Below are 18,518 nucleotides of genomic sequence, written 5' to 3' on the forward strand. Positions count from 1 at the left end.
TTTGTTACCCTATATATTTGGCTGCCCAGGCTATCCTCATCGGATTTGGGCTGATGTGTCATTGCAGGAAATGTTGTTTTGTCCTCCCTGTCAGCAGAATGTGGTGATGGCCACCAATTTAGTTGGCTTTAAAATCGGATTAAACAAATTCACCAGGGATAAGGCTATCAGTGTCTTACTAGTCTTGATGGTTATACTTCCAGGATCAGAGGCAGAATGACCGTGAATACTAATTGCTGTGGAGAAGCAGTGGGAGAGAGCCGCTGCCTCCATTTTATTTATTTGTTTATTTTGTGGACCGCCCTTCAACTGAAGATCACAAGGCAGTTCATAATATTGAAATTACAAAATGTGAACACAAAATACATACTAAAGCAAAAGCAAACACAAACCAAAAACCTCTCTCCCACAACACATATTAAAGGCCGTATAATATTCTGTCAGCCAAAGGCCTGGTTATAGAGAAACATTTTGCCTCCTTGGAGATTGCATTCCACAAATGGGGAGCCACCACAGAAAAGGCCCATTCTCTCTTTTTTTTATAATTAATGTTTATTCAGTTTCCAATATACATTCCATCCATATTTTACATCCATTTCTAACATCTACATCTTTTAGACTTCCCCCAGCCTATCTGACAATTTCCATATTATCACAATTACTCATAGAATCATAGAGTTGGAAGAGACCACAAGGGCCATCGAGTCCAACCCCCTGCCAAGCAGGAAACACCATCAGAGCACTCCTGACATATGGTTGTCAAGCCTCTGCTTAAAGACCTCCAAAGAAGGAGACTCCACTCGCATTTCTTAAGTTTATATTGCGCTTTAACAATCTTAGTCTTATCATCTCTTTTAAGCAACATTTCTATCAATCATTTTCACAGAGCTTCTTGAAAGCCAACAAGCGTTAATTGGTCCCCACATAGAAAAGGCCCATTCTCATGTTGCCACCCTTCAGACTTCTAATGAAGGAGGCACGCGAAGAAGGGACTCAGATTATGATCTCAGGATCTGGGTCAGTTCATATAAGGAGAGGTGGTCCTTGAGGTACTGTGGTCCTGAGCCATTTAAGGCTTTATAGGTCAAAACCAGCACTTTGAATTGGGCCCAGAAACTGTTTTGAAGCCAGTGCAGTCAGGCCAGGATGGCGTTATATGCTGAAACCGTCTTGCAGCCTGGCTGCTGAATTCTGCACCAGCTGAAGTTTCCAAACCGTCTTCAGAGGCAGCCCTGCATAGAACGCATTGCAGTAGTCTAATGTAGAGACTATCAGAGCATATACTTTGTTGTGTTCATGGTCTTTCCAGAGGCATTGGACATTCTGGAAAATAATATGCCAGATGAGACATGCCTTTGGTCCAATATCCAGAAGAGCTGCTCTTCTGAAATCTCTGGTTCATCCTACATCATAGGAAAACATCTTGTATTCCGTATTTGTGCCTTCGTTCATGGAGACAAAGGGACAGTTCATTTCCCAATTTTTAGGCTGCATGCTGAAATCACAATATCACAAATACATTTTTAACAGCCTAAATCTGAGTCTTTGAGCAGAAATTTCCTTAATCGACCTCAAAATGGGGGGGACTGGATTTCCATTGGAGCAGCACACTTACAAACTGTAAAAGTTAATGGTTTTATCTTAAGCCAATGGTTTTATCTTAAGCCTTCAGTTCTCTTGCTCTGTTAGAGTTAAGCTGTTATATATGACAATAGAGGAGCTCTTAATCTGATAAAATCGGGAAAATTGGGGGACATTTTTAACTGAATGCCGCCTGTATTAAATAACAAGATTGCAGAGCCTGGAGAGTTACAAATGCAGCCCTTAAAAAATGACAACAAAAATACATTTTAAGCCCTTTATCTTTATGGTCCAGTGGAAGTGTTCTGCCTTAGCTGCCTTTTTATCTTCTCAAAAGCTTTATTAATTGAATAGAAAGAAGCTCATGTTTTTGCCTTCTTCTTTCCCAGCAATAAATACAGAGGGAGAGAGGGAGGGAGGGAGACAGCGACAGAGAGAAAGGTGGTGCTTATTTAGATGTTTATGTCATTCAGAACATAAGAGCCGTATTGGATCAGGCCAATGACCCTTGTAGCCCAGTATCCTGAGGCGGTAGAGGAAGTACCTTCAGGAAGGAGGTGTGTGTGTGTGTGTGTGTGTGAGAGAGAGAGAGAGAGAGAGAGAGAAGCACAGTGGGGGCCTCATATTCCCAGGGTGGCCCCTACTAAAGCAAACAGTCTAATTGGTCAATGTCTAAAAGATATCGAGCATCAGAACAACCTGGCCACTATAAGGAAATTCTGCCCTTGCCATGTTCAGTTTCCACCTCTCCATTTTGATTCTCTGGCCCCATATCTGCACAAACTTCTTATCCCAAAATGCAGACGTGCTTTTACACTTGCAAGACTGGATGTTTTGCCATCTGGGGTACTTGAGGGTCGATTCCAAAAGATCCCGCCTGAGAAACGTCTTTGCCCCTGTGGAGATGGTAGCACCGAAACAGCGGCACACGTCCTCCTGTCCTGTACTCTCTACAAAGACCTGAGCAACGAAATCATCACCCCACTTGTACTAACCATCCCAGGGCGCTCAACCACTGCCACAATATCAGATCAAAATGAGCAGATAACAGCAAAGTTTGCTAGGTTCATAGCAGGAGCAATCAGAATAAGGGCCACTAACTGACGACTGATTCAAGACTTTAAATTGTGCTCTTTTATCAAATTTCCTTTTCTGTGTATACTGTAATGTTTTACTGTTGCTATGGCCATTGGCTAATGCAAATAAAGTTTTATCTATCTATCTATCTATCTATCTATCTATCTATCTATCTATCTATCATCTATCTATCTATCTATCTATCTTCCCAGGGTGGCTTCCCAAAAAATAAAAATCAAACGATTAAAATGTAACTACAAACTCAGATTTTAGAAATGGTTCTGTGTAGCCTTGACCTGAGAATGTTGTTTCGGTTTGCAGGTTTGAAACTTTCGAAGTGAACAGCTTTGAACAATTCTGCATCAACTATGCCAATGAAAAGCTCCAGCAGCAGTTCAACTCGGTAATTTGGGTTTATAGTTTTTATTTTTCCACAGTGACATTGTCTGGAAATGTGGTGAAGAGGGATAGATAGAAAAGCAAATATTTTTTAATATGTGTAAAAGATGGCAAGGGGGTCTCCAACCACATTACATTTTTAACACACAACAGGCTTTTTTTTCTTTCTTTCAGTTGAGGTTGTTTTGTTTTCGCTGAAAACAGGATGTATTATTTATCATGTTAAAATTACAGACGAGCCCTCAGTATTCATGGTGGGTCTATAATCTTTTGCATGCTTGCTTAAAGTAATGGTCCATTGGTTTCAATGGGGCTTACTCCTGTGAGGAAGAGAAGCCTGTATCTAAATTGTAGCTGAAAATGTATTTAATCATCTCCCAGATTCAGAGACTGCATGTATTTGTTTTATTTACTTATAAAAAAATATTTATAAGCCACTGTATCATAAATATCACAGTGGTTTGCAACAGCAGGAAGCTCTCAGAGTTCCCAACTATCTAATGGCCTGACTAATAAAAGTTTTCCCACCCTATTTTTTTAATATATAAATAAAAAGTTTTTCCAGCCTTGCTGAATGTGGACACTACTAAATATACATTTAAGAGAAGAAATGGTGTTTATGCTCTGTCAACCCTTCTCCCCCACAAAAAGCAGGCAACACTATTTCAATTTCCCCTTCCCCTCCTCCATAACAAATGAAATACAGGTGAAGAAAGCAAGGAACACCCTCCCCACAACAGGTAACACCCCCCCCTTGCCCTAGCCAAACAATTTTTTAAAAGCAAAAACCAAAACTAACCAGTCATTGTCCTATGGAATTCGAAATGACCATGAAATTAATCATTTCACTGAAACGTTACTGGGGCAACTTTGTAAAGTTTTAGTGAAACTGTTTCCCCCAGTGCTAGCTTGCATTTTTACATTTGTATTAAAAGATGCAAGCTTCTTCTCTTTCCTGCATCAGGCAGCGAGAGAGGGAGAGCAGTGCATATGCTGGAACTCTCCGTTGGCTGTTGCTGAAAGACCAGCGAATTCGGGGTCCTCCAATTTCTCCCCATTCCTGCCGATGGCTGCGAGATCTCTGTATCTAAGAAATAGTGCCAAAGCTTGCTTTTTGTTCCTCCTCCCTCCCAGTCCCCTTTCCTTTTCTGTTGTGTCTCTTAGGCAGGTGCTGTCATTCCACTGCTATTCGAAAGCCACTCGGCGAGCCTTTTTCAGCTGCAGAGGAGAATAAAAATGCCTGCTGCTACTACTAATAATAGTGATCCTCAGGTGCCGCTTTCCCAGTCAGCCTAGATTTAAAAGAGGCGGGGAAAGAATGAGTTGGAAGGGACCCTAAGGGTCATCTAGTCCAACCCCCTGCAATGCAGGAATATGGAGCTGTCCCATGTGGGGATTGAACCTGCAACCTTGGTGTTATCACAGCACTTTACACACAGTACTTACCTGCGGGGAAGAAGGCAGCATGACTGTGCTTCTGGTTTCACTCTCAATGCCCATTTTTGCACAGGCCCCATGCCTTGGGTGTCTGTCCTAGTGTGTGACCATTTGAGAATCAGACATTTGGAATAATAATAATAATAATAATAATAATAATAATACTAAATTTTTATTTATACCCCACCCGTCCCGGTTCAAAAACCAGGCTCAGGGCAGCTAACAACAATTTTAAAACACTTACAGTATTTTTTGCTCTATAAGACTCACTTTTCCCTCCTAAAAAGTAAGGGGAAATGTGTGTGTGTCTTATGGAGCGAATGCAGGCTGCGCAGCTATCCCAGAAGCCAGAACAAGCAAGAGGGATTGCTGCTTTCACTGCGCAGCGATCCCTCTTGCTGTTCTGGCTTCTGAGATTCAGAATATTTTTTTTCTTGTTTTCCTCCTCCAAAAACTAGGTGCGTCTTGTGGTCTGGTGCGTCTTATAGAGTGAAAAATATGGTAATTCTAAGAGTAGCATAAAATATAGTATAAAAACATAAATAACAATAAAAATCAAAAATCAATTAGATAATCCCCAGGGCTAGCTGGCTGAATTTAAAACAGGCATTAAATCTAGAGAGTGCCTAGGCATCTACTTACTGTCTGGGCTTTGAAAAAATAAAATAAAATCTCAGTAGGCCCTTGAGAACGTTCCTTCCGTTATCATCAGATTAGTTTTTCCTAAATCCAGACGGACCTTTACTGTCTTTTGGTTGCAGCATGTGTTTAAACTGGAGCAGGAGGAATATATGAAGGAGCAGATCCCGTGGACACTTATAGATTTTTACGACAACCAGCCATGCATAGACCTTATTGAAGCCAAGCTGGGTATCTTTGACTTGCTGGATGAAGAATGCAAGGTAAGAAGCGCCAGAAACGTTCTTGGTCACCCTCCATCTATATGAATGTCACGATAAGCAATAAGCTTTAAAGGCTTTTGGAAATTCTGCCTTTGCTGCTCCTATAATCCTCTGCTTAGCAGAGCAGAGCTGTGGCAGCCCCATCCTTTTGCTACCTGACTTACCTGCCACACAGTTTGCTTGCTCGCTTGTTTTATGAAGGCAGCCCTGTATGGGGAAGTTTTAAATGTTTGCTGTTTAATTGCGTTTTTAATATTTTGTTGGGAAGCGCCCAGAGTGGCTGGGGCAACCCAGTCGGATGGATGGCAATAACAACACAGTCGTACCTTGGTTGACGAACGGTATCCGTTTTGGAAGTCCGTTCGACTTCCAAAACGTTCATGAACCAAGGCGCAGCTTCCGATTGGCTGATTGGGCCCGGAAACAGTGCCAACAGACATTCAGGTTCCAAAGAAGGTTTGCAAACCGGAACACTCACTTCCGGGTTTGCGGCGTTCGGGAGCCGAAAGGTTCAAGTCGCAAGGCATTCGTCAACCAAGGTACAATTGGAAGAAGAAGAGGAAGAAGAAGAAGAAGAAGTCTATGAACATGACTAAGTATAGGTCCAACTGAAACTGTATTACAGTAATTAGCCCTGGACGCGGGTGGCGCTGTGGGTTAAACCACAGAGCCTAGGGCTTGCTGATCAGAAGGCCAGTGGTTCGAATCCCCACAACGGGGTGAGCTCCCGTTGCTCGGTCCCTGCTCCTGCCAACCTAGCAGTTCAAAAGCACGTCAAAGTGCAAGTAGATAAATAGGTACCGCTCCGGCGGGAAGGTAAACGGCGTTTCCGTGCGCTGCTCAGGTTCGCCAGAAGCGGCTTAGTCATGCTGGCCATATGACCCGGAAGCTGTACGCCGGCTCCCTCGGCCAATAAAGCAAAATGAGCGCCGCAACCCCAGAGTCGGCCAATGGTCAGGGGTCCCTTTACCTTTTACCTTACTCCTTTGAAATTAGTTACGGGTTTTTTTGGCTGTTGGCCGTGCCTGGAAGCAGGATAGCACTTTAGGATTCCAGAAACAGACACGGGGTGTGGGGAAGCAGGGGAGTGAGCAGAACCTGCATAAAGAATAAATTGTGCAAAAGTCCATTCTTGTCAAATCCTCACATTTTAAGGATGCCGTGAGTGAACAAAGGTGGCATTATCTTGATTGCATGGCACAATTTTGTGGAAAAGCCTCTTCAAAAATAAACTTTGTTACTCAGTACAATAATTAAACAGAAGATAAAATAGGTCATTTGAGGTGTGTGGGATTGTGATACAGAGAAGCAAAGGCTGTCAAGTTACTGCTGAAATACGTGTTTTCCGCCTAGGTGTATATCTGCTTTGAGTAATTAAGACACTAAGTGCTTTAAACTTTAAAAAGTTTTAGTGCTGAGCTTTCTTGTTTTGCCGAAACACAGGATGCAACCTGAACGAATCAACTTTGTGCTTCATTTCTGCGTAAATATTTGTTTGCTGTTTTTTCAAGCACTGGTAGCATTGCTGTAAGAGGTGATAATGGTGCAATAAAGGTTGTAAGGAAAATGTTGGGGTAAATATAAAAGTAAAATGCTCAAAACGTTTTATTCTCAAGCCACAAAAAGCCTGACCAATACAAGTGTCCCAGTTTGCCATCAAAGATGCTTACCTATTTGGTATGTTGCTGGGTTGCTAGCATGTTTTGATGAGGTCTCAGTTCAGTCTCTACTGCATCTAGGAATAGACAGATCAGTCAATATCTGGTCCGTACCAGTTTTGCACGTGTTAGAACCATAGACTTGCAGAGTTGGAAGGGGCCCTGAAGATTGCAATGCAGGAATCAACTAGATCATACATGACAGATGGCCGCCCAACCTCTGCAGTGGTTAGAGGGCTGGACTAGGATCTGAAAGATCAGGGTTCAAATCGCCAATCAGTCAGGCTCATTGGGTGAGGCTCATTAAGCGGTCACAGTCTTTTATAGCCTAGCTCGCAAGGTTGTTGTAAGGATAACATGATAAAAGGAAGAGCCATGCAAGTAGACTTGAGGTCCTTGGAGGAGAAGTGAGATATACATGTCCAAAACAGTTGTGCGCAGGGGTTTTGTCCTTGGGTAAATTTTACTAGAAAAATACACTAATCCAGCTTGTGTCCTCCCAGATGTTTTGAACTACAGCTTCCATCAGCTAATGGGAGTTGTAGTTGAAGACATCTGAGGAGTCACAGGTAAGTGAAGGCTGGATTAGTGCAAGTGGTACTGATCGTGTCATCGCCGTGTATCACAAACTGCTGTAATCGTATCATTGCTGCAGAACAAACTGGCAGTGCCAATCTCCATTCAGAGCTGCCTCGACCCTAACAACATTTTGTAAAATCAGCATAAGCCATGTGCTTTTATGCTGAATATTGATGTCTTTCTGTGTTAACACCTCTCACTTCCCTCCCTTACTTTCTTCAAGGTCCCTAAGGGAACAGATCAGAACTGGGCTCAGAAGCTGTACGATCGCCATGGCAGCAGCCAGCACTTCCAGAAGCCTCGCATGTCAAACATCTCCTTTATAGTTGTGCACTTTGCAGATAAGGTAATAGGGGCGGCTGGAGAGGGTGCTGCGGTGGGCTGCGTTCAGTGTGGCGATGGGCTGCGTGTGGTTTGTGGCAGCTGCTGAGAATGTGTTTACTTTCCTCTTTATCTTCAAATGCTCAGGCTAGTCTAGAATCATAGAATTGTAGAGTTGGGAAGAACCCCAAGGCCCCAGTCACCTCCAGTGCAGGAATGAATTGAAAGCCTGCATTGGGGGGGTAGGGTGGGAGCGAGAGCTCCAGCTGCTTCATTCAGTTGCATCATAGTGAGAGCCACTATGGTATAGCAGAACTCCCTCTCTTTGGAACTCCCTGCTTATTGACACCAGGCAAGCATCTTTGCTGTACTCTTTTCAGCACCTCCTAAAAATGGCTTTTGCTTTTTCAAACAGAATGTCGGCATGAATTTCAGTCTGGTTTTATTGTTGATTTTAATCACATTTGAAGGTTATAGATGGCTGTTTTTCAGCTTTGTTTTACGGGTAATTTCGTTGTTGCATTCTGAAACAGGCAGGCACTGTGGATTTTAAAGATGTCATTTTTAATTACTACCTTTGGATGTACAGTCATAACTTGGGTTACAGACGCTTCGGGTTGCATGATTTCGGGTTGCGCACCGCGCTGAACGGATTACTTCCAGGTTTCGGTGCTTGCGCATGTGCAGAAGTGCCGAATCGTGACCTGCGCATGTGCAGACGCGGCGCTGTGGGTTGCGAACGTGCTTCCCTCACGGATCATGTTCGCAACCCAAGTGTCCACTGTAATTAATTAAAAAAAATTCCCATCATCCCTGACCATTTGTTGTGCTGGCTTGGGCTGATGGAAACTGCTGTTGGACTGTATCTGGAGGTCACTATACTTCCAGGTTTTGGTGCTTTGCACATGCGCAGAAGCACTGAATCGCGACCCGCACGTGCGCAGACACTGCAATGTGGGTTGTGAACGTGCTTCCCGCATGGATCACGTTCGCAACCCAAGCGTCCACTGTAGTATTATCAGATTTTATGCTGGTAGCTGCCCTGGGCACCCTTGAAGGAGGAAGGTGGGATATAAGTTTAATAAACAAACAAACAGACCAGGAAATAGGTAGGGCAGTTTTTAACAGCAGATTCAAGTACCTCACTTCTTAGAAATGACTCTTAATTCATGCCAGATGGTTAAATTATAGGATCAGGGCCCCAAAACAGTTGGCAACTCTGCCAGAGAGACCCATGTCCAACTCCCCAGTCAACCTTGAAGCTGCCTCAGTATGCTTGGACAGGGTTCACCATCTCAGCCTAATGTACCTTGCCATCTCCCCCTTGATTCTCTTGTGTGCATTTCAAGTTATAATAATAGCAGACTCTCAAAGGAACAGCTGCGAGGATGGGTGGAGAGAACTTGCATACACAGTCTCTCTCCCACACTAGTGCCAAGTCATGTTCAGTTAAATGGGACAGCACCTTGATGGATTAGAGAAGCAACGGCCTAGGTGTTCACTGAGTAAGGCCCATCACTCTGGTCTGCTGCGACGGATACCTGGCGGCCTAGATGCAGTGCCATAATTATGTATTGATTGGTTAGAGCGATGGGTACAAATCAGAGAAAAATAAGTCTGGAGCTTCTGCTATCAGATGCGGTTAAAAGCTCTTTGTTAAAGTTGACTCCCCTTCTTTGAAGGACACTTGGCCTTCTTAATGTCCCTTCCTTTCCATGGCTCTCAGACTGCGCATGGAAGGTATATCTCTTTAGTTCCAGCTGGGGGAATCTGAGCAAAAGAGGCACATTAGTTGGGGCGGATCTCCTGCCTTCTCCCCTTCCCCCTCGTGCTTCATTCCTCAGTCCAGCTTTGGTTCTGGAAGTGAGACCAGTTAGATTAGATGTGCTTGTGAGCAAAAAGCACAGTGGGAAAGTCAGTGTTAGGTGCAGAGAGGCTCCAGCTTCCTATATTTGTCTGTCCGCTTTGGTCGAAAAATGTAGACCTCCAGGGCCAATTGTCATTGGACCATTGGGGCACACACAGATTTAAGTAAATGGATCTTCTGCTGTTGCATGTTTGGATCTAAATTAGAAGGGCTCTGGAATTTTTTATAGGGAAAGGTAAGTGTGAAAAGGGTTCCACGGAGTGAAATTTTAAAAATTTCTGCAATTTTTCATAGTAACAATCCTTGAAAAGAAGTCTGAGATACTTTATGGACTATTATTGCTCAATCTGTGATATCTAAAGTATTGAGGAAAGATTCTGGGAGATGCTTCTAGCCTGTGAGTTTTAAAGATCTATTTCTCAATCTTTAAGATCTGCTTCTTAAAAGCTTGGAGACTAAGCTCAGAGCAAATAAGCATATTTTATGGGCCTCAATTAACATGTACGCTTTGCATGTGTTTTGAAAAGGAAATGAAAAGCAATTTCCAGAGAGGTCTCTAAATGTTGTTGATTATCCTTATAATTAGCTCTCTGTTAACAACTGATTTCCTCAGAGGTCTGGTTCTGATTTCCTTGATGCCGACCTGAGAGAGATTTTTATACTTTCCTTATTTGTTGGTTCAGACTGAAATGTGCTTTCTGCCTTAAGCTTCGAGGATAGATGGGAAAGAGCTAGAATTATTTGCCACAACAACAACCACCCCACTGTAAATTTCACTAGGTAACTTTTGTCCAGCCTTCTGCCTTAAACTAAGCTATTATCTGGGGAATCTGGCTGGAAGTTTATGCCATAAGAACTTCAGAGGCTTAAAAGTCTCAAGAGCACAGTTGGCTTATATTCGGGAAACATCTGCTCTATATAGCTCTTGTTCGTGTATTATTCCGTAGATTCATGTTAAAATCCTGACTTTTATAAGTTTCTGGTATTCAGAATCGCTGAGATACTGGAAGCAGAAAGGCAAGGAAGAAGATGGCCGGCAGTGTTTTGTGTGTGTGTATATATATGTGTGTGGGTCAACTCAGACTGAATTTGCGAAGTCACAAACCAATCACTTGAGGATTCCATCATGGGCATAGATAAGATTCAGGATGCCATCAAAAACCTTTTGAAACCTTGTGGCTCATCTCTGTGTCTGAAAAAAATGTCTGGGTGGTTTTTTGTTAGGATAATCTACATTCAGAATCTTAACTCTTCTCCCGCAACTGCTGTGCTTCCCTGTGTCCTAGGTGGAGTACCAGTGTGATGGATTTCTGGAGAAAAACAGAGACACTGTACATGAAGAACAGATCAATATACTGAAGGCCAGCAAGGTAAACTCTGAGATACCAGGGGGTGGAATAAACTTAAAGCTGACATTCCAGCATTACTCATGGTTCCTGCTTAGCCTCCTCTTCTTGCTTCCCATCCTTAATGATTCGCTTAAGATTGAATTGTGGAGAAGAAGTGTCCATCTTGGTTTCATTAAAATAGTGCAAGGTATCATTGGCATTCTACAATCTGCAAGAGTCCTCATGAGGGTAGAGGGCTCTTGAAGAGGTCACAATGATCAGATGTTACCAAATATTAGCTGATCCCTGGCCCCAAGGCAGCCAAGGGATGTACATTAACATTCTGGTTGGTACTCTTGCCTCCTGAGGTGTGGGTTCCTTGCCACAGCTAGATCCTTCTGTGTTTAGCCCTCAGTTGTTGATACTTTACGCGGGGTGATCCTTGTATATAAGTGGGCAAAACAATTCAAATTCTCAGTCCATCGTGCTGGGTGTCCCGCCAACCAGCCCTGCCTGATTTGATTGGCCTTGGCCATCACGGGGCAACACTCTCAAGGAGCACTGCGATGCACCTCCTCAGATGGCAGGTGGAATAAACCACCAGTAGCTTTCCCAGTGGTGGTAACCAGTGGAAACCTCAGTAAGGGGGCATTTCAGAAGGATGGAATGGAGCCAAACTGGCACAGGACCACTGCCACAGGGCTCTAGAAGCAACAACGACTTTGCGACTCCATCAAGCCCTTGCTGCTGGCCAGTGGTCCTCAAACTTTTCCCCCTGGGCCACACTTTCAGAATGAAAATTTGCTCGTGCCACACTGAATATTTTTTACTGGTAAGAAATGCATTGGAAAACAGAAAGATACGACTCCTAGCAGGGCTTGATTTATTACGCAGAACGCAACTGCTTTATAATATGATCATGGAACTTCCAGAAAGTATAAAACAAAACAGCTACATAAGGACACGAATCCGTCCCGAAATATAATTATAAATGAGCCTCTTATGTATGTGTATAAATTCAATGAAGGGTGTGAGTTTGCAGTATTACTTGATGTTCTTGCTGTCATTTTGAAAAGATATCTATCCATATTATATATACACTGTATATTTTTTTTAAAAAAATGATACTGCTTAAACCCCTATGGCTACAGTTAGAATTAAACATTTGTGTGTGTACACACATGTGCAAAAACTGCAAAACTCAGCAGTTCAAAGCAAGATTGCCATCAAACACCCTAGCGAGCCACAAGCCATGTGTAGTAAGACTTTGCATATTTTCCCTCTTGCAAATAGATTCCCCCCCCCCAAAGGGGAACATGAGTCGAATGCTTATCCCCTAGAGCAGTGGCTCTCAGCCTTGGGTCCCCAGATGTTTTTGGCCTACAACTCCCATGAGCCCTAGCTCACAGGACCAGTGGTCAGGGATGATGGGAGTTGTAGGCCAAAAACATCTGGGGACCCAAGGTTGAGAAAGGCTGCCCTAGAGGTATGTGCTCCCCTTTCATCTGCTTTCAGTGGCTGTTCTCCCCAGAGAAATTCAAGGGCGAAAGTCCAACCAGAACTCCTGGAAAATCAGCCAGACTGGGAGGGAGGGCGGGAGGCAGCAGCAGGGGCAGCGAAGAGCTTCCCCCAAAGAGATTGGGACACAAGGCAGACTGCATGGAGCAGATAACACAGTTTAAATGGCAGGTTAATTTCACTTCATTGTTAGGATTCAGGTGTTCTGAGCCAGAGGAGCAGGGAGAAGCAGCAAGCAGATAAAAAGAGCCCAAAAAGGAACACCAAAGCGTTGGTGCGATATTGTGAACAAGATTCTATTCCGGTTAGCAGTGTGCGAGTTAAACAAAAACATTTCTTGCAGTCTTGCAGCTTCTGGCTGGACAGATTTATTACTGTTACTGTGAGCTGTGGCGAACATCTTTCTCCTGCGCACAAAACAGTGGCGCTTGCCCAGATCCTGCTTCTGTAGGTGTATTAGTACAGATGGAATGAAGGGAGGAGAGGAAGGCTTTTTTCAGATAAAGGAGCCTTTCTTGCAGATAAAGGACCGGCCCTGTTTGCTCCTTTCAAGAAGCAAATCAGTACAGGAGAGATGTTTGCTCTATTGCAGGAGAGAAAAGGACTTAAAAAAAAAAAAAAAGCTGCTATCCTAAACACACTGGGTGGAATTCAGAGTCACACCATTTCAAAGGTTCCATCTCTGCCAGCATTTTGTTGTTGTCGTTTAGTCGTGTCTGACTCTTTGTGACCTCATGGACCAGAGCACGCCAGGCACTTCTGTCTTCCACTGCCCCCCGCAGTTTGGTCAAACTCATGCTGGTAGCTTCAAGAACACTATCCAACCATCTCGTCCTCTATCGTCCCCTTCTCCTTGTACCCTCCATCTTTCCCAGCATCAGGGACTTTTCCAGGGAGTCTTCTCTTCTCATAAGGTGGCCAAAGTCTTGGAGCCTCAGCTTCAGGATTTGTCCTTCCAGTGAGCACTCAGGGCTGATTTCCTTAAGAATGGATACGTTTGATCTTCTTGCAGTCCACGGGACTCTCAAGAGTCTCCTCCAGCACCATAATTCAACAGCATCAATTCTTTGGCGATCTTTATGGTCCAGCTCTCACTTCCATACATCACTACTGGGAAAACCATAGCTTTTACTATACGGACCTTTGTTGGCAAGGTGATGTCTCTACTTTTCAACCTGCCAAATAGAACAATCCTCACTTTCAATTGTCCCGCTTTTCCCCATCTGAGCACACAGCACAAAAATTGCAGTAAAACATCTCTGAAACACCCCCCCCCCAAACACACCCTCGGAAATAGCCAGGCATGCCACAACAGGGAGTAAGTTAAGGGTAAAGAGAAGCTGTTCCGTGTTGAGGCCGAGAGCTGCTTTCTGGCACCACGATCTATTGCTCTTGTTTTGAAATAATACTCCAAGGGGCCTTGGAGTGCTTGAGTGCAAACATCTCTTTCATGTCAAAAGTGTTCATGTTCATGTAGAAGATGTGCACCTTGCGATGCTCCTGGGGGGGGGGGAATCCTTGGCGTTGTTTTTCCCTGCTGGTCTCAAATCCGCACCTGGTTGTTTGTTATGGGAAAGCTGTGTGTCGCTTCCACAGTTAAATGGCTGCTGCCCTGCATGTGTGGCTCCAAAGGGGAGAAGGAACTGAAATGTCAGAAGAGTCCCTGAATAGCAGCATAAATTCTTTAAGAACATAGAATTGTAAAATCACAGAACTGAAGAGTTGGAAGGGACTGCCAGGGTCATCTAGTCCTTCAATGCAGGAATCTTTTCGCCAGACATGGGGTTTGACCCTGAGATTAAGAGTCTCATCCTCTACTGACTCAACTATCCCTCAGATAACAGGAAGCTCTACCTAGTCCAGCTTTCTGATTCCACAGTGGCCAATCACATGCTCCTAGGAAACCCACAAGAGGGCAATTACCACCTCCCAATGTTATTCCCCAGTATACTGCCTCTGATGTTGTCAGTAATATATCCATTGTTACCAGTCACCACTGACAGACGCCCTCCATCAGTTCATAGTACATCTTGTGGCAGCAGCAAATTCCATAGTTTGAACTATGGGCTTTCTATTCTTAACTATGTGCTGTTTTAACTATTTGCTCTGTTACTCTTGCACGAGGTGAGAAGCTAGAACTCAGGGCTCCCTCACAACGGCCCTGTCAGGTAGGTGAGGCTGAGAGATAGTGACCATGTGCTATCGCTAGACCTCCTCAGCTTATCTGAAGGTCTTAGCCCAAGAGAAGCCTGCTGGAGGCAGGAGATAGGCAGACAAAAGGATTCTGTGGGCGGCTGTGATTAAAATAAAGCCCAGCAAGCATAAAACAAGCACAGAGTCCTGCGTCAGGCCAGATGATGATAATACCATGCAAACAGATCCTTCCCTCAGCGGGATTTTGGCAGATATGCAAACAAGGTTCGGCTAATTAATCTCCAAGAGGAACTGACGGAAAATTACAGTCCTGTCTTAATAAAGGCAATGCAAAGGAGATTCTGCTTTTGAAGTTCCTTGTAGTTCTGATATGCATCTTGGGTCAGTGTTTTGAAATGGGGCTAATGGCAGTTTCTTTTGTGACAGAAGTGCTGTGAGGTAGAGAGGTTTTTTTTTGGGGGGGTGTCTGGGCTGTGCTTGCTGAAAGTAAGTTCTTCTAAATTATCTTCAATGTCTTTAGCCCGTGAAAGTTTTTCAAGTGTTTCCATGACGGCCAGAACTCTTCAGTAACTTTACCTCAAAACTATCTTATAATTGTACATACCTGAGAGAGAGAGACATCATAGAATCTTAGGATTGTAGAGTTGGAAGGGATCTTCACAGTCATCTAATCCAATCCCCTGCAATTCAGGAATCTCAACTAAAGAATCCCAGACAGGTGTGATTCAACCTCTACTTAAAAGGGACCTCTGCTTAAAATCTTCTTATAAAAATCTCCGAGGAAGGAGAGCCCACCGCTTCCTGAGGGAATCTATTCCACTGTCAGAGAGCTCTTACTAGCACAGTGGTACCTCAGGTTACATACGCTTCAGTTTGCATACGCTTCAGGTTATAGACTCTGCTAACCCAGAAATATTACCTCGGGTTAAGAACTTTGCTTCAGGATGAGAACAGAAATCGTACTCCAGCAGCGCGGCAACAGCAGGAGGCCCCATTAGCTAAAGTGGTGCTTCAGGTTAAGAACAGGTTCAGGTTAAGAATGGACCTCCAGAACGAATTAAGTACTTAACCTGAGGTACCACTGTAATATCCAAGGCAACACGATGACCAAATACAATGATACGATATCAATAAACACTCTTTATATAATATGAAATATATGAAATCACATAAACAGAAAACTTAGGAATCTCTGAAAGTCACAAATTATGCACTCTTGATGGATTCTCTTGAAAACATAGAACCAAATAAACATAAGTCTTATAAGTCTCCGAAAGTCTTTGAAGACTGCAAGTCTCTGAAAGAAGCAGTGTAGCCGTGACCACATACCGGTAACTTTATGACCACTGCTCCATAGCAATTGTTGTTCTACTTTTCCAGTCACCATGTAGAAGCAATTCTGTATCCTTCTGCTGTGCTGAAGAAGAATTCCACGAAACAGTGGGTATATCTGGAATCACTGTTCACAACGTCTGTTTGCAGACCACTTCGGCAGTGTTGTTTGCCATAAACAGCCTGTTTTCACCAGATAAGAATCTGATACATTGCTCTTACTATCAGAACGTTCTTCCTGAACTTTAGGTGGAATCTCCTTTCTTGCCACTTGAAGCCACTGGTTTGAGTCCTACCCTCCAGAGCAGGAGAAAACAATCTTGGAGTAACATCTTCCATGTGGCAGCCCTTTAGATACTTGAAGATAGCTCTCATATCTCTTCCCACTGTCCTCTTTTCCAGGCTAAACATGCTTAAACTCAGTTGCTGGAGCACAAGACTCTTAAACTCAGGGCTGTGGGTTTGAGCCCCACATGGGGCAAAAGATTCCTTGTGTTAGAGGGGGTTGGACTAGATGATCCCCATAGTCCCTTCCGACTTTTTGATTCTATGATCTACTTCCCTCAGTAAATTGTTACTGTGGTTTTCTAAACCTCAGCCTTGTGGAGCAGGTGGTCTTGAATTGAATCCTTGGGGGGACTTCCGGTTCGGCGCCAGCGCTAATGGCTGCTCTCTCTCCGAGCTCCGGAGAGAGGACGGCTCTGCGAGTTCGGGTCTGACCTGCTTCGGCAAGCGGGGGACCCCTAAAATCACAGGAACGGATCCTGTGAACAAGGAGATTCGGTGGGCACCCGAAGCGCCCCCTCTTTACCGCAGAAAGAGCCTTTTTAAAGGCTCCGGAACGACAACGGGGGAGCGCGGTGCTGAGAATCGCTACCCAGCCCGCAGAGTGAAGCCGCGTCGCCATTAGTGGAGAGCGCCGATTCCCTTCCTGAATAATCTGGACAAAAAAGACCCGTGAGTAAGACTGTACCTCTATTCGTGCTAAAATTACCTGAAACTAGGCTGAAAACGGGAAAGGCAAAAATTAAGGAAGTCTGCCTTCCCCCGACTGCATGACAATCAAAGCAACGAAAGTTACTAAGCTGCATCCGCGAGGGAAAATTGTTTTTAACTGCTTGAACCCGACATTTGGACTTTGACTATCCCCTCCAGCTTGCAGGGCAGAGGGGAGGAAAAGGTGACTTTATAAGCTGCATGACTAATTTAATGGAAAAGGAAACCTTCTGCAGCCTCCAACCTGGTACGAACTGCTCATAAAACAAAGGAACACTGAACTGACTTCAGATTCCTGCGAAAGTAACAAAGTGGAAGCTTCATTGTTTATTTGTTACAAAGTTTTGGGACTTTGCGGATATATTATATCAGGGAAGGCTGGGACTCTATCTACTGGGAAAGTGTTGCAATATACATATAGAAGCCTCCTGATAAATTTGCTTTTTAATACTCTTTATTTCGGTTTGCGGACATTCTGCTTTGCTCCCTCTAGAGGGTAAACTAAAAGTTGCTACGCTTTGGGACAGTGGAATTTTCCTTTAGGAGAAGGCTCTTGTGGGAATTGACCTTGGGATATGAGTGGCCCAGCAGAAGAGATAAGCACGAGAGCCAAGACAAGGCAATATCAACAACAGCTACAGCAACATAAGAAAAGAGGCTCGATCTCAGGAATAACTTCGACAGTGACAACAGGACAAGAAAGAGGTACAGCAGTCTCCATGGATGCAGTATCGCAAGCCCTTCTTAAGATAAATCAATCCCTGGAGAATTTAACAAAGCAAACGGCAGAGAACACTAAGAAATTGACAGAGAACTCACAGAAATTGACAGACTTGACAGCAAGACTTGATTTGAATACAGAATCTATAAATAAGCTTACGCAAGAAAACTCTGCCACACGTCAAATTGCGGAGGAAGCCAGAACTATTGCTGGAGAGACTCAGGAAAAATTAGAACCGATTGCCAGGAAGGTCTATGACCACGATGCAACTCTGGCATTGTGGGAATTACAAAGAAAAGAAAAGAATCTGAAATTACGATCAATTCCAGAGGATGAAGGAGACAATCTTACGGACTTTTTAATGAAGGAGTTTGCTGATGCCTGGGAAGACTTAGAGGAAGACGAAATCAAAATCATAACGGCATTCAGACTGGGCAGAAGACAGAATAGAAAGGTACCGAGAGACTGCTTGATTACCTTGAGATCGAAGGAGGAAAGAGACAAAATATTAAGACTGCACTTTGAAAAGGCCTTACAAATTGGGAATTCACCGATACAGATCTTTAAAGATATCCCTAAACATATTCTGGACTTGAGAGCTTCTTATAAGGACTTGGTCTACCTGCTCAAGAAGAATAACATTCGTTT

At 43.8% G+C, this 18,518-nt stretch overlaps 1 protein-coding gene across 7 annotated transcripts in view; it reads left to right on the plus strand.

Annotated features, from left to right (window-relative positions):
* The window catches only part of MYO5B (myosin VB), a 291,350-nt gene that overhangs the window by 172,596 nt on the left and 100,236 nt on the right, over positions 1-18,518 (plus strand). For all 7 annotated transcript variants that reach the window (XM_083465667.1, XM_083465669.1, XM_083465672.1 and 4 more), the window contains exons 11-14: positions 2,980-3,061; positions 5,256-5,396; positions 7,857-7,979; positions 11,108-11,191. In XM_083465667.1, coding sequence (XP_083321793.1) covers positions 2,980-3,061; positions 5,256-5,396; positions 7,857-7,979; positions 11,108-11,191 — 430 coding nt within the window. The remainder of the gene's footprint in view (positions 1-2,979; positions 3,062-5,255; positions 5,397-7,856; positions 7,980-11,107; positions 11,192-18,518) is intronic.

This window comes from Podarcis liolepis, assembly GCF_965112155.1.
Source record: "Podarcis liolepis genome assembly, chromosome: 11".
Classification (NCBI taxonomy): domain Eukaryota; kingdom Metazoa; phylum Chordata; class Lepidosauria; order Squamata; family Lacertidae; genus Podarcis; species Podarcis liolepis.